Source organism: Theropithecus gelada, chromosome X (genome assembly GCF_003255815.1).
Source record: "Theropithecus gelada isolate Dixy chromosome X, Tgel_1.0, whole genome shotgun sequence".
In the NCBI taxonomy this organism is placed as follows: Eukaryota; Metazoa; Chordata; class Mammalia; order Primates; family Cercopithecidae; genus Theropithecus; species Theropithecus gelada.
The window spans coordinates 18067307-18088152 of NC_037689.1; the positions used below are offsets into that span (position 1 = coordinate 18067307).

Consider the following 20846-nt stretch of genomic DNA (forward strand, 5'->3'; position numbering starts at 1 on the left):
GGGAATTAAAAAACAAACAACCAACCACAACTATCACTGTCATTCCATATAAGGAAAGACATTTGAATTTCAAAAGAGCCAAAGGAGGCCAGGCACAGTGGCTCACGCCTGTAATCCCAGCCCTTTGGGAAGCAGAGGTGGGCAGATCATTTGAGGCCAGGAGTTCGAGACTAGCCTGGCCAATACAGTGAGACCCCATCTCTATAAAAAATTCTTTAAAAAAGATCCAAAGGTACATAATCTCATAGGATAGTTGTTTAAATAGAGCAAATTCAGTCTTATGAAAATCTTACTCGATTGTCCCAATTTCTCCTTCTGCATCATTTTGACCAGACAAAATCCTCAAAGATTATGAGGTCTGGGGATCAACCCAGTGTTTAGAAACCACTTCCAGAGTGCCTCCCCCAGGGATCCCTGGGAGCATCCCATCTGGTTATTTTGTTTTCTTCTTCAGTTATTCTTCCCAGTTTTCTTCATAGGCACCTATGGGGTCTTTGGCTAATGAGAAACCCATACAGCTCAAATCAAAACCTCTTGTACCTTCTAGAAATTTCTATATTAATGGTGAGCAAACTTAATTTTCCCCCACAAGAGCCAATTTAGGGGAAAATGATGCTTACGGGCTGCATTTATTTTCATTCCAAGTGAAAATAGCTTTGAATCCCATGGGAGTGGGGGCAGGACATGTATTTTCTTCCAGGGGTAGAATGTCTGTGCAATCAAGTAGATTCATGCTAATGAGAAAGCAGCACCACTTTCCAGTTACTAAGATGTTAGTATCTGGCATAGTTGAGAATTAGTTATATGGAGACAGCTTTCTAATTTTTCAGCCTAACATTAGTTGACAGGCTGAAGGTATAAATAGAATGGCACAAAACCATTTATTGAAAGTATGTTTCATTCCTCTTCCTTTGATCAACCACGTAGACTTATTTTGATCCAATATAGGAAACCAAGTTATTAAGAATTCTGCTGGCCGGGCGCGGTGGCTCAAGCCTGTAATCCCAGCACTTTGGGAGGCCGAGACGGGCGGATCACGAGGTCAGGAGATCGAGACCATCCTGGCTAACACGGTGAAACCCCGTCTCTATTAAGAAATACAAAAAAACTAGCCGGGCGAGGTGGCGGGCGCCTGTAGTCCCAGCTACTCGGGAGGCTGAGGCCGGAGAATGGCGTGAACCTGGGAGGTGGAGCTTGCAGTGAGCTGAGATCCGGCCACTGCACTCCAGCCTGGGTAACAGAGCAAGACTCCGTCTCAAAAAAAAAAAAAGAAATCTGCTAGTCAGGTCGGGCGCGGTGGCTCATACCTGTAATCCCAGCACTTTGGGAGGCCGAGGTGGGCAGATCACAAGGTCAGGAGATCGAGACCATCCTGGCTACACGGTGAAACCCCGTCTCTACTAAAAATACAAAAAATTGAGCCAGGAGAATGGCGTGAACCTGGGAGGCAGAGTTTGCAGTGAGCCGACATCGTGCCACTGCACTCCAGCCTGGGCGATAGAGCGAGACTCCGTCTCAAAAAAAAAAAAAAGAATTCTGCTAGTCGTTAATACATTGCAAATTGTACATTTCAGTCAGAACTCAGATGGTTTCTAGGGTTTGGCTACAAAGGCCAGTCTCAAAATAGCTGCTGTCTCCGGGTAGCAAGGACTTCCTCAGAGGTCCTTAGGGAAGCCCAGAGCAAGCTTGCTAGAAATCACTCATTTTGGAGGCTTTTAAAAAATATTACAAAAATTGGCTGGGGACGGTGGTTCACGCCTGTAATTCCAGCACTTTGAGAGGCCGAGGCAGGTGGATCACCTGAGGTCAGGAACTCAAGACCAGCCCGGCCAACATGGAGAAACCCCGTCTTTACTAAAAGTACAAAAATTAGCCTGGCGTGCTAGCACTCGCCTGTAATCCCAGCTACTTAGGAGGCTGAGGCAGGAGAATCACTTGAACCCAGGAGGTGGAGGTTGCAGTGAGCTGAAATCATGCCGCTGCACTCCAGCCTGGGTAATAGAGTAAGACTCTGTCTCAAAAAATAAAAAATAAAAAAATTACAAAAACAAGTGCTTATGTCTTATCAGGTGCACTTTTATTAATACATAGAGGTCAGAACTCAAATTATTGTGTGGTCGAAATATCTATTGAGTAAATCATTCACATTGGACCTAGATGACCAAAACTATGATACAAAGAATTTGATCCATTTAATCCTGAGGCAACAGAGTTTGTATTCTGGAGTCAAACACCCTAGGTTCAAATCCCTGAGAAAGTACCGCTAACTAATTGAGTTACCGCTATGATATTGTTCCTGGCGTGGAAGGACTTAACAGAACCAGTGGAGTTAGCAAGATGTCAAATAGCAGAGGAGGAACAGACATAGGGCACAGAGACTTCACAATTCACTTCCTTAGTGCTTACAGTTTCAGGCAAGAATGCTCCTTGCCATAACAAGACTAAACAGGACTGTCCGCCAGACCTTAATTCTAAAATGGATTTTCATTGTTAAAAAATGATTTGGCCGGGCGCGGTGGCTCAAGCCTGTAATCCCAGCACTTTGGGAGGCCGAGATGGGCGGATCACGAGGTCAGGAGATCGAGACCATCCTGGCTAACACAGTGAAACCCCGTCTCTACTAAAAATACAAAAACTTAGCCGGGCGAGGTGGCAGGCGCTTGTAGTCCCAGCTACTCGGGAGGCTGAGGCAGGATGGCGTAAGCCCGGGAGGCGGAGCTTGCAGTGAGCTGAGATCCAGCCACTGCACTACAGCCTGGGTGACAGAGCGAGACTCCATCTCAAAAAAAAAAAAAAAAAAAAAAAAGATTTAAGGCCGGGCGCGGTGGTCACGCCTGTAATCCCAGCACTTTGGGAAGCCGAGGCAGGCAGATCACCTGAGGTCAGGAGTTCAAGACCAGCCTGGCCAACATGGCGCAACCCTGTCTCTAGTAAAAATACAAAAATTAGCCAGGCATGGTGGCACATGCCTGTAATCCCAGCTACTCGGGAGGCTGAGGCAGGAGAATCACTTGAACCTGGGAGGCAGAGGTTGCAGTGAGCCGAGATCGCACCACTACACTCCAGCCTGGGCAATAGAGCAAGACTCTGTCTGAAAAAAAAAAAAAAAAGAAAGAAAAGAAAATAATTTCCTGTTTATCTTTCATCCTGCTGAGCCACCCCAGACAAGTTATTATATTTAAGCCCATTGAGCTGAAATTTCTTCAGTAAGATAAGGATATTTCACGTACCTCACAGGGTTATGGGAATTAGGGTTATCCTACTGCTTGCTGAGAACTAAATACTCCAATCTTTTTGTAGTGATATTCTGTAGACAAGACAAAAGAATACTACCTTGTGATATCATTTAGCAAATCAATAGAAAAAAATCCCCATTGAAATTCCCCAAAGCAAACAAAAAGTAAAGCTAACCGCCATTGGTCAGCCCTGAAAATCATCCCCAAGCATTATGAAGAATCATTTGATGAACTAGATAGGCAGATGTTCCAGAAGAATCTTATTGCTAATTTCAGCAACAAAGCCAAGTTTACACATAAACACACAACCACAAAGTTGTGATCCTCCCCATATTCCTCCCATTTCTTTGCTTTTCTTCAAAAAGGAGAGACGCTTCAAGATACCAGGCCATGCCACATTTGTTGTTCTGAAGCAAACCACACATTACCAAAACATCTTGGATAAAAATAAATTTGTGTTTCTTTCTGAGATGGAAATTGCTTTTGGCTGCTCACCCAACCATGCTTTTTGCTAAACTCTGGGCTTTGTTTTTGCTTTTTATTGGAGCAGGTTTATAAACACCAGAGGCAAAACGCACCAACTTGAACAGATGGCTTAAAGTGCTATTTCGTTTGTCATTATTTGCTCAGAGAAGATTGGAAAGTTGGGCTGCTGGGATGCCAAGCTTAAAGCTGGAGGAATTGTCTTGGGCAGAATCAAAGTCCCCTACAAGGCAAGGCTCTACACAAACTTGGGCCTTGGTACTTTTCTTTTCTTAAAGGAAAACTTAACAGAAACAAAAACCATCCTTTTCTTGCTCATAGGACTCAAACCACAGGTGAGAAAAACCTATGATGACTAGAAATCTTATTTCCACAAATCTGGGGAAGGCAGCCATGTCATATACCACGTGTGCCGCGACCCCATTTCCAACTCAGGACCTCATGACCACTTCGGAAGAAACATTGTCAATTCCTTTTGGACTCTGACATCTTTGTCTAGGATATACTCTGTTACAGCCATTTCGCTCACACGATGTTAGCAGTATTCCTGAATTCACCAGATTATTTTCTTTGTTTTGGAATTCTCTTGGTCCTTTGCTGGAGAAACGCCACTTCCAGTTTTCCCTTTGAAGTCCCTATCTTAGGGTTGAAGTGGTATCCTGAAAGGGCCATCTGTCAGCAAAGCTGGGCACCATTAAAAACTGTGCTTGAAGGATACACATTGAATCATGGTGGTGCTTGCTTCTGGTGTAGGGGAAGGGAATGAAACGGAGGATGGGGGAAATGTCGCCCAGGCTGGAGTGCAGTGGCTGGATCTCGGCTCACTGCAACCTCTGCCTCCTGGGTTGAAGCCATTCGCCTGCCCCGCCTCCCAAATAGCTGAGATTACAGGCATGCGGCACCACCCCCGACTAATTTTTGTATTTTTAGTAGAGACAGAGTTTTGCCATGTTGGCCAGGCTGGTCTTGAACTCCCGACCTCATGATCCGCCCTCCTCAGTCTCCCAAAGTGCTGGAATTACAGGCGTGAGCCACCAAGCCTGGCCATTTCTCTGTATTTTTAAAGTTTCACAAAATCCTTTTTTTTTTTTTTTAGTAGAGACAGATTTTTGCCATGTTGGCCAGGCTGGTCTCGAACTCCTGACCTCAGGTGATCCACCTGCCTTGGCCTCCCAAAGTGCTGGGATTACAGGCGTGAGCCACCACGCCTAGCCTCCAGTCCTTTCTTAAGGGCCACTGCAGCCCTTGCTACCCTTGACTTTGTACCATGAGGAAAAGGAAACCAAGTTCAAGTGTACAGGAGCATTGCAACAGCAAAGAATTCAATCATTTTCTTTTTTTTTTTTTTTTGAGACGGAGTCTCGCTCTGTCGCCCAGGCTGGAGTGCAGTGGCCGGATCTCAGCTCACTGCAAGCTCCGCCTCCCGGGTTCCCGCCATTCTCCTGCCTCAGCCTCCTGAGTAGCTGGGACTACAGGCGCCGCCACCACGCCCGGCTAATTTTTTGTATTTTTAGTAGAGACGGGGTTTCACCGTGTTAGCCAGGATGGTCTCGATCTCCTGACCTCGTGATCCACCCGCCTTGGCCTCCCAAAGTGCTGGGATTACAGGCGTGAGCCACCGTGCCCGGCCTTTTTTTTTTTTTTTTTTGAGACAGAGTCTCGCTCTGTCACCCAGGCTGGAGTGCAGTGGCCAGATCTCAGCTCACTGCAAGCTCCGCCTCCCAGGTTTACGCCATTCTCCTGCCTCAGCCTCCCAAGTAGCTGGGACTACAGGCGCCCAACACCTCGCCCGGCTAGTTTTTTTGTATTTTTTTTTTAGTACAGACGGGGTTTCACCGTGTTAGCTAGGATAGTCTCGATCTCCTAACCTTGTGATCCGCCTGTCTCGGCCTCCCAAAGTGCTGGGATTATAGGCTTGAGCCACCGCGCCCGGCCCCAATAATTTTCAATGAAAATTAATTCAAACAAAATATAAAGAAAAGTAACCAGAGTTAGGCAAGATAATATTCTTTAAATGTGTATATGTTCAAAATCTGGATGTATAAAGAAAAGAGTAAATATTGGCTGAGCACGGTGGCTCGCGCCTATAATCCCAGCACTTTGGGAGCCCAAGGTGGGTGGATCACCTGAGGTCAGGAGTTCGAGACCAGCCTGACCAATGTGGTGAAACCCCGTCTCTACTAAAAATACAAATATTAGCGGGGCGTGGTGGTGCACACCTGTAATCTCAGCTACTCAGGAGGCTGAGGCAGGAGAATTGCTTGAACCAGGGAGGCAGAGGTTGCAGTGAGTCGAAGTCTTGCCATTGCACTCCAGCTTGGGCAACAAGAGTAAAACTCCATCTCAAAAAAAAAAAAAAAAAAAAAAAAAGAAAGAAAGAAAGAAAAGAGAAGAGAAGAGTAAATACAAGGAAGCAACTGAAAAGCCAACACCACCAACCAACTTCAGGTCGCATCCACCTCTCCAGGTAACCATGCAATGCTAAACGTACCAATTTTTCCACTTGAATTCTAAGCTAACAGATTTTATTGGTTGACTTTTTTTTTTTTTTTTTTTTTTGTCTGAGACAGTCTTGCTCTGTTGCACACGCTGCAGTGCAGTGGCGCAGTCTCAGCTCACTGCAACCTCTGCCTCCCGGGTTCAAGCCATTCTCTTGTCTCAGCCTCCCAAGGAGTAGCAGGGACTACAGGCGCATGCCACCACATCCAGCTAATTTTTGTATTTTTAGTAGAGACGAGGGTTCGCTATGTTGGCCAGGTTGGTCTCGAACTCCTGACCTCAGGTGATCCACCCGCCTTGGCCTCCCAAAGTGCTGGGATTATAGGTGTAAGCCACAGCGTCCACCCCCAACCCCCCTCTTTTTTTTTTTTTTTTTTTTAACGTGAGAGTTGCATCAACTGTCTGTAAGAAAGCTGACTTTTCTTATAAAAAAGACACGGAGTACACCCAGAAAACCCCAGCAAGGATATGCCTGACACTAGGATTTCTCCAAACCAAACACAAATACTTTAGACATGATTAATGACTGTGCACCTGGAGTGATGAGCTTTCCAGAGGTCAAGTTGGACTCAATCCCCCATATTCAAATCAAGAGAGCAACTGGGAGAGAACACAATTTAAGGCAAAGTGTACTTCACACGTGTAGAACCTGTGCCTCAGTTGTGATGGCTACCCTCACCTCCTTTTTTTTTTTTTTTTGAGACGGAGTCTCGCTCTGTCACCCAGGCTGGAGTGCAGTGGCGTGATCTTGGCTCACTGCAAGCTCCACCTCCCAGATTGATGCCATTCTCCTGCCTCAACCTCCTGAGTAGCTGGGACTACAGGTGCCTGCTACCACGCCCGGCTAATTTTTGTATTTTTAGTAGAGATGGAGTTTCACCGTGTTAGCCATCATGGTCTTGATCTCCTGACCTTGTGATCTGCCCGCCTCAGCCTCCCAAAGTGTTGGGATTATAGGCGTGAGCCAACATGCCTGGCCACCTCCTTTCTTCACGTTGTTTCTTCAATCCCATAACATGTTTGCAGCATTATTATTCCTGAGTGATTGTGACAGCAAAATTAACTTTTTTTTTTTGAGACAGAGTCTCTCTCTGTCGCCCAGGCTGGAGAGTAGTGGCATGATCTCAGCTAACTGCAGCCTCCGCCTCCCGGGTTCAAGTGATTCTCCTGCCTCAGCCTCCTAAGTAGCTGGGATTACAAGCGCATGCCACCACACCCAGCTAATTTTTGTATTTTTAGTAGAGACAGGGTTTTACCATGTTGGCCAGGCTGGTCTCGAACTCTTGACCTCAGGTGACCCGCCCACCTTGGCCTCCCAAAGTGCTGGGATTACAGGCCTGAGCCACTGCGCCCGGCCTAAAATTAACTTCTGATGAAGAGAAAGCTTATTGTAACAAAGACAAGAGTTTTTGAAAGGCAGATGAGAAAAATTCCTGTCTTGGAGACTTGACAAATGGCTACCAGTAGGCACAGTCTAAATTCAGCCCATTTGTGAAAGTTATAAAGGAGATGCATTTTTAATCAAAGTCAGCTCCGTAGCCGGGCGCGGTGGCTCAAGCCTGTAATCCCAGCACTTTGGGAGGCCGAGGCGGGTGGATCACAAGGTCAGGAGATCGAGACTATCCTGGCTAACATGGTGAAACCCCGTCTCTACTAAAAATACAAAAAACTAGCCGGGCGCGGTAGCGGGCGCCTGTAGTCCCAGCTACTTGGGAGGCTGAGGCGGGAGAATGGCGTGAACCCGGGGGGCGGAGCTTGCAGTGAGCCGAGATCGCGCCACTGCACTCCAGCCTGGGAGACACAGTGAGACTCCGTCTCAAAAAAAAAAAAAAAAAAAAAAGTCAGCTCCGTAGGGTTTCATATGAATAAACAAGCTTTTCATTTTCTAATGGAGGAAAACATCTGGAGTTGAGACCAGACTTGAGAAGAACCGTACACAGACTGCTTTCTTAGAGCTAGGCATTGCCCCTCTGGGCCAGAACACAGAGCTCACAGGCCCACTTCTTGTTTATTGCTGTACCGAAGACACCACTGGGGTCTGTGACATCCACATTTTAAAGCTGCTAAAGGGTTTGGATGGATTGGTGCTGAGTCAGGGTACAACCTGCTGTCACTTGAAAATATGGACTGCTGTTTTATTTTCTTCCTGGGACCGGTGTGTTTTGTACAGCACATTAGCACATTTTCTTCTCATTCAAAGTAGTGGCTATAACACTTGATCTCAGCTACTGGAAATGTGTTAGTATAAATCTTCAATGTACTTATTTTCAAATGAGGTTCAAATCAGAGCTACGAAAAAGTAAAAGGCGTATTTCAGTTTTCAAAGTTGTAATCCCACATCAAATTTGTAACAAAAGCTGCTCCTCAACAGGAGTTCATGCTAAATGCATTGCAAAGAACTACTGTGGGGGGAAAAAACTATTGCGATTGATGTATAGCAGAATTTAAAATATGGGATATTATTTTAGGCCACTGTATTTTCTTTTAATCTAGACACAAAATGTAACACTATATTTCAGCTATGGTATATCTGCAAACAAATTCAGAATTTAAAAAAAAAAAACTTACTTGACCTTTTCCCCCACTCACTAGTCAAATTTAGAAGGCAGAGTTTTTTGTTGTTTTTGTTTTGTTTTTTTGAGATGGATTTTTGCTCTTGTTGCCCAGGCTGGAGTGCAATGGCGTGATCTTGGCTCATTGCAACTTCCACCTCCTGGGTTCAAGCAATTCTCCTGCCTCAGCCTCCCAAGTAGCTGGGATTACAGGCGCCCGCCACCACGCCCAGGTAATTTTTGTATTTTTTAGTAGAGACAGGGTTTCACCATGCTGGCCAGGCTGGTCACAATCTCCTGACTTCAAGTGATCCGCCCGCCTCAGCCTCCCAAAGTGTTGGAATTGCAGGCGTGAGCCACCATGCCAGGCCAGAGGGCCATGTTTTAACAACTGTTTTCAAACCAACCTAATACCAAACTTCAATGTTTAGTAGGAGATTCAGGTATGACATTATATATGCATTCTTTTAGTTCTATCCTTAAATCTTCAGTTAATTCTTGACTTTAAATTTGTACAGTTAAACCAGCTTCCCTAAAAGTAATTCCTCTTTTTTGTTTACAGCTGTAAGCTGCTTTTGTGATGAGTATTGCCCATTGCACTTCAGCATAGCGGAACAGCAGTTAAAAGCCTAAATGTGGATTGCATATTGATAAATTGTTACTCCTCAAAAGCACCTGATAATATAAGTGTCACTCTTTGTTACTTTATCACCCTTTTCTAGAGACAAAAGCACAGAATGAGAGGGACATCCTGTAACCATTTCTATTTTACATTCTTCTCCAGCCTGCACTCTTGAACAGTGAATTATTTTCCTTGTAATAATGGAGTATTTGCTAATATCAGTGTAAGAGGCATAGTTCAAGGGTCTAACGCTGTGCTGATAAGTGCTAAACAATAACCCATCATCCAGTTTATCTAGCACTTAACGTTACTGAGTTACGAAACCAAGCTTCAGTGGCCATTAATAAGGCAAACTTGCTACCATTTTAGTGCAAGTCTGAATTTTTGGTTTTTGCTTTTCTGTTAGACAGAAATTCCGATCTTGGACTGGGTGCAGTGGCTCACGCCTCTAATCACAGCACTTTGAGAGGATGAGGTAGGCAGATCACCTGAGGTCAGGAGTTCGAGATCAGCCTGGCCAACATGGCGAAACCCTGTCTCTACTAAAAATACAAAAATTAGTCGGGCGTGGTGGCACACACCTGTAATCCCAGCTACTCGGGAGGCTGAGGCAGGAGAATCTCTTGAATCCAGGATGCAGAGGTTGCAGTGAGCTGAGATCACACCACTGCACTCCAGCCTGGGCGACAGAGTAAGGCTCCGTCTCAAAAAAAAAAAAATAAATAAAAAATAAAAATAAAAAATCCAATCTTGGAGCAATACAAAAGGCTAACTACAACCTAAGTGCTTATTTAAAACCAACTTAGCCGGGCATGGTGGCTCACGCCTGTAATCCCAGCACTTTGGGAGGCCAAGGCGGGTGGATCACAAGGTCAGGAGATTGAGACCATCCTGGCTAACACGGTGAAACCCCGTCTCTACTAAAAATACAAAAACATTAGCCAGGCATGGTGGCGGGTGCCCATAGTCCCAGCTACTCGGGAGACTGAGGCAGGAGAATAGCGTGAACCCAGGAGGTGGAGCTTGTACTGAGCCGAGATCGCGCCACTGCACTCTAGCCTGGGCAACAGAGTGAGACTCCGTCTCAAAAACAAAACAACAACAAAACAAACAAACAAAAAAACAACTTAATAGCTTTAGCTTTCAAATCTCTTTAGTACATTCATTCTTTGACTAAGTCAGACTTCCTAAAGAAGATATTTTGGGAATCTGCGTATGGACCATTTTGCTAGAAAAGAGTCATAATAAATGCTTAAGAACATTCTGAAAGTAGGTAGCTGGAATAACTAATTACTAGTACTACTGATTAATATTCTCAGTAAGAAAAGGTACTAACTTACCAAATTTAAGCAGTCCCATCTAGGTTTCTGATTGATTTTAAACACAGCCTGAAAAAGTTGTTTCCTTAATCACCCAGCAGAACACACTAGTTTACATCAAGAAATAAGGGCCACCTCCTAAACATATAGACACCTGAGGAAAATGGATTCTGAAGGGCTTTCCCTCAACACACCATGTGCCCTAAATATTGACTCATTTCCTTGACATCCTGCAAATGCTTCCTGTTGCTAACAACTATCGTGCAGGCAGTAGTTGGTGGGTCAGAATGGAATGCAATTCTGAACCTCCATGAAGCATATCCTTCCTTCTCTCTGGTCCTAGCAGCATGGGAATTAAGACCCAGACAAAATCATCATTACTTCTGAACTCCAAAGGTGTACCAATGTTTTAATGGGTGGGGGAAGAATTAGATGAGAACATAAGAGAATTAATGGCAAGTGATTTAAGAAACACAGCAGCAACACTGTTAAGAATACATTTCTATTCCTCATGCAACTGAATTGCTAAAAAGGACTCCATGGAAAAAATGTTCCAATATCCAAAGTACCCATTTGGAATACTTTGTTTTTAAACACATCTATAGGGTTGAATGTAAATAGAAAATGAACACAATTTTTACTATCTTGCAAGGTGGCCCCCACTTGCTTACCTTTGAGGAGTTTGGCTAGTGCTGGGAAGGCTACAGAAGCCAGTCTCTCTCTATATATAGTTTTTGAGACAGAGTTTCACTCCATCGCCCAGGCTGCAGTGCAGTGGCCCCATCTCGGCTCACTGCAACCTCTGCCTCCCGGTTCAAGCGACTCTCGTGCCTCAGCCTCCTGAGTAGCTGCGATTACAGGTGTGCACCACCACACCCAGCTAATTTTTGTATTTTTAGTAGAGACAGGGTTTCACAATGTTGGCCAGGCTGGTCTCGAACTCCCGACCTCAGGTGATCCGCCCGCCTCGGCCTTCCCAACTGGTGGGATTACAGGCGTGAGCCAACACGCCTGGCCTCTGTAACTCATTTTCTAACATAGGGAGTGTTTTGACAGGCAGAGACGAGTCCAGGGCAGCTGAACCGTACTGGCAGAGCAAGAAAGTCCACTTGGTGTGTTAACTATAAAGTATGTGAAAACTAGAAGCTATGACACAAAACTATCTCAAGAAGACCGCTTACACAGGGCACTTCATTAATAATTTGGTGACTCCTTAAAGGTTCAGTTCCATCAAGCCATTTCTTCATAAACTTGTAAATTGGCCAGCTTTGTTAGCAATTACACATAAAAATAGAATTTCTAATTTCCACTAATGGGAAAAAAAAAAAAAAATGTGAGAAAAGTCCATGACAAAAACCTATTTCCAGATGTGAAAAGACATTTGTCATGACAAAGATTACTACCAGATGGGATATCCCACGTCTTAATATCCATGAAAGTCAGTGATTTTGCTTGCTGAGGCGCCTTGTAACCAATGGCATCTTGGACTTGCTGAAATGCAGTATATTGTCTAGTGTTAATGGATCAGAACGAGACTTGTTTTCTCAGATGATGGCTAAAATGATTCCTATTTCACTCTTGAGTTTTGACCATTTAAATAGAATGACCTTAAAATAATCAACTTTTATTTAAATAGCTCTGAAATTTGCTCTATTTAGGAAAGTTTTTTGGTGTAGTTTAAGAAATTTCTTGACAATTTACATCCCTAAAGTCACTGAAACGTTTTATGTAACCCGAACTTTAGTAAGCTATCTAAACTTTCAGGTATAGATAAAAATAAAGATGTCAACTTTTTGCCTATCTGTAAGTTAATCAGATTACAATGAAGCAATTCGTAATATTGGCGGCAATGTATTTTTTCAGTTAGATGTACTCATGTAGCTAAAAATACGTAAAATACAGTCTAATCCAACTGGAGGGAGTTTTCCAAATTGCAGAAAAGTTAAATATTAGTTTTCCATAAAAAAAAAAAAACAGTGAAATTAAATCCAATGAAAATCTGAGATTTGTCTTTCAGCAGTTCTTGAAGTAACCCAACTTTAGGAAAGCACCGCCAGGTTTCTGTGGAAATCTTATTTCCCTGGGACATGACAACAAAGAGCTATTTCTAGACACTATAAACAGCAGACGGCCCAGCACTTTGGGAGACCGAGGCGGGCGGATCACGAGGTCAGAAGATCGAGACCATCCTGGCTAACACAGTGAAACCCCGTCTCTACTAAAAATACAAAAAAATTAGCCAGGCACGGTGGTGGGCGCCTGTAGTCCCAGCTACTCGGGAGGCTGAGGCAGGAGAATGCCGTGAACCCGGGAGGCGGAGCTTGCAGTGAGCCAAGGTCCCGCCACTGCACTCCAGCCTGGGCGACAGAGCGAGACTCCATCTCAAAACAACAAACAAACAACAACAACAAAAAAACAGCAGACAGAACTTGCTAGAGAGTTAACTGAACTTTCACTTCCCTGGCTCTCCTCAAAACATGTGGTCTGCTTTATTTACAATTTAAGAGAACTGTGAAACATCAGTTTGTCGAATCTTAGTTTTAACTAAAAAGTCTGCAATTAGATCACAACTCATTTCTTTGAGGTCCTTAGGTGTGAATCCACTTTGGGTATACACAATGATGGCTGAATTCCTCATAAACATTCCCCTTTAAAACATTCCCTTCAGCTCTATTACACCTCTACCTTCTGTTTAAAAATCTTGTATTAATAAATAAAGGGAAAACCGAAATTGAATTTATAAAGTTTTATTTTTGTATATGTGCTAAATCTTAGGAACTGTGAACAATCTTCATGTCAGTCTGTTGGCTTGTAAAAGGCTAAGAAGTGCATGACTTGGGTGGTGAAATTTCCTTTTAGGAATCTGAATCTCAAAATAAATTTTCACACATTTGCAGTTTTAAAATGTGGTGCACCTTGCCCCCGCTTCTTTTACACCTATAAATTTGGAGGGAAAGTGCTAAATTTCTGCAAACTTTTTAAAATAATTGTTATAAATACAATCGGCAGCAAATTCTCAATACATTTAGCACTTCTGTAGTGTTTTATCACACTCAAAAACCTTATTTGCAAAAACTAAACACTCAACATATGTGTAGGACCAATTCTGGTTGAGTCCTACTATGAAACCAGTACTTTTTTTCTTTTTTCTTGGTAACACAAAAACTGGGGTGTAGGGGAGTGTTTTCCTTTATCAGCAGTATGTAGTACCTTTAAACTAGAGACCAAAACTGGGCACTTACAATGAAAAGGCAATTTTCTTATCCAGCTATAATCCTAAATAAGGCAGGATATATCCACCAAATTAACCACAAAATTCAGCAAAGTAAAATAGCTCGTGGGAGAACATAAGCTGGAAAAATACTAATAAAAAAACTGAATTACTTTGAAGTAGTCATCTGAATATTCACAGACTTGTTTTCATTTACAAATGTAAGTCAAATAAAAAAGGCTCCTCATCTTTCTAACCACTACTAGGATTAAGGATTTAAGTTATTCACTAAGTTAATCATGAAAAAAAAAGAAAACATTTTAATAATTCTAAATTTGTATACACAATAGACACAAGGCTGGGAAATTATCACCAGGAGAAAAATCAATGAAAGAAAAAAAAATGTTATTTCTGCCTCTACAATGCTAAACATGAAAATTCAGTTGGTGGAGGGCTTAGAAACAGCAGCAATATGGTTTTTTTTAACAAGTTGTGCACTGAAATACTTAGATACAATAGGGCAAAAGCCCTTGTTCACACGGTTTTACAACTAAAATATCTTCAGTCTTTATGGTAACACATTCTACTGTCTTCTATAATGTTTAGAATTCTGGGGGCTATTTCTTTCAAAGCAACACTGGCGATTCTGCAAACATTTAAAATAGGAAATATATGGCTCAAAAAATCAGTTGAGGGTGAACTAAATAATCCTTAGGCACTTTGAAGACTTGAAATTTAAAATGTGCCGTGTATGTTCAGAAAAAGACCTCAAAATCACCATGATGTTGCTCTTACAATAACATGCATCTTTAAATTTCTGGTTATACATTAATGCTTGCTTTAAGAGTTAAATATAGAAAATAATTTGCACAAACAAAAATAACTCCACCTTCCCTTGCTCCTGGTCACAACACAGACCACTCTTCCTCAAATGAAGACAAAAATGATTCATGAGCCCCTCACCTGGCACAAGGGGGCTTGTAAATTCAAAGCAACCAAAGTTGGGCTCTTCCTCCAAGTAGAAAAATTCACAGCCTTTTTTGTATGTCAAGTTTTTTCTCAACTAGGAAGTCATTAAAGTTTTTAAGTACATTACATGTTTTGTTAAGGAGCAGGAAATATATAAATCTCCTCTCAGATGGTGAGATGGTACACCTAACAATAGTAACTCATCCAAATAAAGTTAACCTATTTCACTTGTTTAAAGAGCTTGGAATCAAGAAACTTAAATTAAAAAACTACCAATTGGGGCCGGGCATGGTGGCTCACACCTGCAATCCCAGCACTCTGTGAGGCCGAGGCAGGCGGATCACCTGAGGTCAGGAGTTCAAGACCAGCCTGGCCAACACGGTGAAACCCTGTCTCTACAAAAATTAACTGGGTGTGGTGGTGGGTGCCTGTAATCCCAGCTACTCAGGAGGCTGAGGCGGAAGAATCGCTTGAAACCAGGAGGCGACGTTGTAGTGAGCCAAGATTGTGCCACTGCACTTCAGCCTGGGTGACAGCGAGACTCCATCTCAAAGAAGAAAACAACAAAAAAATAAAAACTATCAGTTGGAATTGCAAACACCGTGTGTAACTTTCACTCAAAGTAAAAACTATCTGGTGTCAAAATGTCCTACTATTACAGGAACACCTAGAAGCACAGGTTGACTACAGAGTACTACAAATAAGATACCCAAAGCTTTATCTTAAATACCTGCCCCTTTTAATCACAAAATAATGCAATGCTCAATTTTGTTTCTGCTTTGTTCAGTTCCAAGTGTAGCCTTTTGACAAAACATTTCCCTATTAACTGAATTGTAAAAAATACAACCAAGCTTGTGCTCATTAAATATACATGTATATAAAAAACATACAAAAAGTACAAGATTATGTTAGGAAACTTTTACAGTGTCAGCATCCTGATTTCTCAAAATCTTCAGTAAAGGGCCAAAGGTCAAATCTTTCTGTGCACAAAAACTCAGTGTGACTGAAATCCTGAATCAGTGTCATGCCTAGGCATGCTATGCACAGAATGAATTTTAATATGCAGTCCTCTGTGAAAAAAAAGGACAAAAAAAGTAACCAAAAAAAAAAAAAAAAAAAAAAACCAAAAACACACCACAGGACAAAAAGTTCTTCTTAAATCAAATTCTATTTGTGAATTCAGCAAAATAATTTCTATAAAATAAAACAGCAAAATATTTAAATAGAATAGGGTGGGCTGTATCTGTTTGCAGGGTATTTGGTTTTTAGACAGGTTCCAAAAAATTACACACATTCAAGTTACCAATTCTCTTTTAAATACAGTATGAACTGAGGAGTTCCTTATTTGTAATCAAATGTTTATTCTGAAATTGTGATATCTCAATTATATTAACTAACCAGTAGTTTCTTTTTTAATGAGACCCTGCTTTGAACGTTAAACTTTTTGGAATAATGGAAGAGGAGCTAGGACAATTCTTGCTTTCAAGTAAAATTGTGACTGAGCAGAAAATCAGCCAGCTATCTTGGTGCAGAGAGGTACTCCAAGTATCGTGGGGTTCTGATGACTTCCACGTCACTGGGATCCAGCAGAAGGAAAGTTTGAGAAGATTCACCTAATAAACTCTACCAAAGAAACAAAACAAGCACACCAAATACAGTCTTCTATTATGCTCCAGCATCTTGGCATAGCAAATTTTTGCATATTTGTTTTATATTTTTTAAAATTCCCATTACTGATACGTAAGTGTTCTTTATCCCACCCAGAGATTGAACTGTCAAACATTATACATAAGGAACATATGTGCAACTGAAAACAGCCTGTTTGTCACATTTCTCGCCTTGTTTTATATTTTAATATTCTAGGTGTAAGAAGTAAAAGCTCTGAGTAATACAGCTGTCACTTCTCGGACAACTGCTGTCATTATGGTAACTTTTTCCTCACTGGCTACACTAACTTGGTGTGAAGCCATGCTAAATGTTACAGCATAACTATAGCTTCAAAGTGATTAACCTAATATCAGAATAAAAAGGCAATGAAAAAAATCTAGAAACAGTGTTACATCACCAATTTTCCACATCAACCAAATAATTTAAAGGTTACCAGCCTTACACATTGCTCATAGCAAAATTGACTCCAGTGGCAAAGAATTAACATGAAACTATTGGTGTGGCTGACATGAATGGGCTCTGTTTTGTTGCCGTTGGGTTTTTTTGTAAAGGAGCTGAACTAACTGCCATGAGGCAGGCAACACTGGTTGCAGAGTGCAGTGGGTATAACAAGAAAATTAACTTTTGTAGTTTGTGTAGATCTGTGAGTCTCATCAAGAAAAAGGTTTCTTGCTTAAGAATTAACAGTCAACATTAATATACTATATACACCTTTGCCATTTACACATTAGCATCAGGCCATTTATTACAAAACACTATACACTTTCCACTGCAGGCGGGTTATATATTGACAGCAAATTTCTGCAGATAAGACAGTGAATAAACTCTCCACTCCATGTTGATTAGGAATAGTTTTTCTAGTTTTAAATATTAGCCAGACACAGAAAAAGGTTGGACTGTAAGGCCTGGGTGCACAGTCTTGATGGAACCAGTTAATTATGTGCATTTCATTGATCCTTGGCTTGAGGTGGGGATACTTCTTCACTGCCTTCATAATTTTCTTGTGCTCGTTGGCCAGTTCTCTGAGGGTTGTTCATGTGATGTGCTGCTGGGCCTGTATATGGCTGTCCATGCACATGGTTATTCTGGGAAAGGAGAAGAGATCTGCATGTTAAAACTTTTCACATAGTAAAACAACTTCAAAATCATGGTCTGAAGTCTCTGGAAATGTAAACTTTTATTCTTGGGACTTACTCTGTAAATACCGTTGGACTACTATTCTGCAAGAACAAAAACAAAAACAAAAAAAGGCTTGAAAGAGAAAAACATAATGTAAATGCAAACCCCCAAACCCTGAATAAGAGCAGTGATTGTGTAGGTCCACATACATCTTTGGCCAAAGTGATTTTTAGTGCCAAAATGATTTAGACTCAAGTCTGGCAAATAAAGGATTAACCCACTGTTGCTCTTGGTAAAAAATGTTCAGAAAACAATCTATGAGCACCTATTGACTCTTCCACATGCTAAATCCAATTGACTAACCATGATACAAGATATACAGGAGTAGTAACCCTGAACTCACAATAATGCTGATTAAAAACAGAACAATGTTCAAGATGATAAAGTAACCAGGCATGATTAACATAAGAGCTTTCTCAGGGTCAAAGGAAGTTAACCTCCCTTGTGGATTTGGTTCCTTAACCTTTTAAAATGTCTGAACCCTACAGTGCTCTCATTTTTCTGTATATGCTCCATCAGCCAAGCCAAGATTCTAGACTTTTTTTTTGAGATGGAGTTCACTCTTGTTGCCCAGGCTGGAGTGCAATGGTGCTATCTCGACTCACCACAACCTCCACCTCCTGGCTTCAAGAGATTCTCTTGCCTCACCCTCCTGAGTAGCTGGGATTACAGGCATGCGCCACCACACCCAGTTAATTTTGTATTTTTAGTAGAGACAGGGTTTCTCCATGTTGGTCAGGCTGGTCTCAAACTCCTGACCTCAGGTGATCCGCCTGCCTCAGCCTCCCAAAGTGTTGGGATTACAGGCATGAGCTACTGCGCCCGGTCGGGCTTTACTTTCTACAGATGAAAATACGTATGCTGAATGTGTACTTCCTAACTATTCAGTTTGCTTCTGTGTACACAGTGAAACGTAAGAAAGAATGACTGAAATGTTTCTCCAAGTATAGTTCCTGGACCACCAGCAGCATCACTTGGGAACTTGTTAGAAATGTTCATTTTCCAGCCCCTTGAAGACCTATGAAATCAGACACTTTGGGATAGCGTCTAGCCCTCTGCTGGAGCAAGCCCTCCAGGCAGACTCATGCCTGTTCAAGTTTGAGTACCATTGCCTCACAAGAGCTGATTTAGTCACATTTCGGTTTCAGAAAGAAAAAGTTTTCATTTAGAATGTTTCTTCATCTCATTTCTTTTGCTATTTATTTACTAGTTTATTTACTTTATAGCTAATCACCTATGGAAATCTACCCAAATCCTTTTTTTTTTCCAGTGATTTTTACCATCACTGGAAACCAAGGACTTCTTACTTCATTGCATATCTTAATGTTTTTGGAATCCAGGTGAAGATTTTGCCTCACAGGAAATGTCACCACAATCCTTACAATGATCATTTCATGTTGACATAAATTCTCATAGTTTTATTAACTACCAGCATAAGGACACCTTCTTGACAAGGAAAACCCTACAGTGGTTAAGTTCAAACACGTTACACCATGACCCCCGCTCCAAACCATTCCTCTTCTGATCATGCTCCCAAAGCTAGTAGATAATCCTACCTGTTACTTTGTAGTCACAACCAACAATTGAGTCATCCTCTAAAAATAAGCATAAAACCTAGTTCTAGGGGATAAAACCACAAACTGACTCCTGTTTTACCTGTTGATACTGAGATCCAGGTGAATGGGGGTACAATGGGGCATCTTCAGGTGGAGGCGACTCATGTTCATCTGGGGCATCTTGGTCATCTGGCTCCTAATTTTGAATATTTCAAGATAAAGAATTATGTAGGCAAACTCAAGTTTATTTTTAACTTCTATTTGAAATAAACTTAAAAAATCTACAAAACTGACCCATTAGCAACTTTTCTTTTACTGCAGATAAAGAACTTTGGGAAAAAAACAAAAAACAAAACCAAACAAAAACCTGATTTGCATTCTCTCAGAACTACTACATTTCAGACAATTTCACAGAAATTTCTCCAAAAGAAGGCTCCCTCATTAGCTTAAGATGACACAGAATAAACATTTTTCTTTTCTGTTTTTGAGACAGAGTTTCACTCTTGTCCCCCAGGCTGGAGTGCACTGGCACGATCTCTGCTCACTACAGCCTCCACCTCCTGGGTTCAAGTCATTCTCTAGCCTCAGCCTCCCAAGTAGATGAGATTACAGGCACCACCGCCACGCCTGGCTAATTTTTCTATTTTTAGTAGAGATGGGGTTTCACCATGTTGGCCAGGCTGGTCTTGAACTCCTGACCTGAGGTGATCCGCCTGCCTTGGCCTCCCAAAGTGCTGGGATTACAGGCATGAGCCACTGCGCCCAGCCAAATAAACATTTTTCAAAACCCAAAACTTCAACATAATCTTTTAATAATATAATTAATACATAAACACTGGCCTATAAAATAAAGAATTACTTTGCTCTCTTCCATTTCTATCTGCTGCACACTGGTGGCTTTTTTTACCTCCTCTGGACAGAGTTCACAAGCTTTTGCAAGTGTCATCCTAGCACTATGTGATCTCTCCAAGAAATAACCATTTGATGTTTCATTGCTTTGCACTGGGGGAGACCAATTGTTGTAAGTGTACTGTGGATTGCCAGTATATGGTCTTCTTTCAAGTTCATCTCCAAGCCATTCTACCGCCCAGGTCCACTTTCTTTTAAGATCTCCATTGCCCTGCAAAAGAAAATAAAACCACATATATAAGAGGATTTGGAATACTTCAAAGTTAACTTAAAATGACAACCCCAAGTTCTCATTATTCTCTTCTTTTAAAACAGAATCCTTAATTCTGATTAAGATTTCCACAAAATTGTAAGAAAAAAATCCTCACCTGCAGGATTTGGTAAGCAACAGGACAGTTACTAAATAGAGCTACCATACATTTTATACACTGGTATGCTCTTTTTTGATAGTGATTCTTAGAGCGTTGGATTGTGTCAAACAGCCCATCTCGGTCATCTGGAATTCCTTTCAGTGCATTATGAATTCTGAAAGAGAACCAGATATAAAATAAAAACATCTAAAATCTAATAGCTAATATATACTGAGTGCCTACTATGTGCCACTCAATAATGTCTTTGATTTAGTCATTTAATCTAACATTAG

The 20846-nt window shown here is 41.8% G+C and overlaps 1 protein-coding gene across 2 annotated transcripts in view; it reads right to left on the reverse strand.

Annotated features, from left to right (window-relative positions):
• Positions 1-13442: 13442 nt before the first annotated feature.
• The window catches only part of USP9X (ubiquitin specific peptidase 9 X-linked), a 149686-nt gene continuing 142282 nt past the window's right edge, over positions 13443-20846 (reverse strand). The window contains exons 42-45 of one of the 2 annotated variants that reach the window (XM_025371684.1): positions 20572-20728; positions 20154-20414; positions 19395-19490; positions 13443-17644 (exon numbers count right to left, since the gene is read on the reverse strand). In XM_025371684.1, coding sequence (XP_025227469.1) covers positions 17507-17644; positions 19395-19490; positions 20154-20414; positions 20572-20728 — 652 coding nt within the window. In that variant the 3' untranslated portion in view covers positions 13443-17506. The remainder of the gene's footprint in view (positions 17645-19394; positions 19491-20153; positions 20415-20571; positions 20729-20846) is intronic. The other variant, XM_025371685.1, reaches the window with a different exon arrangement.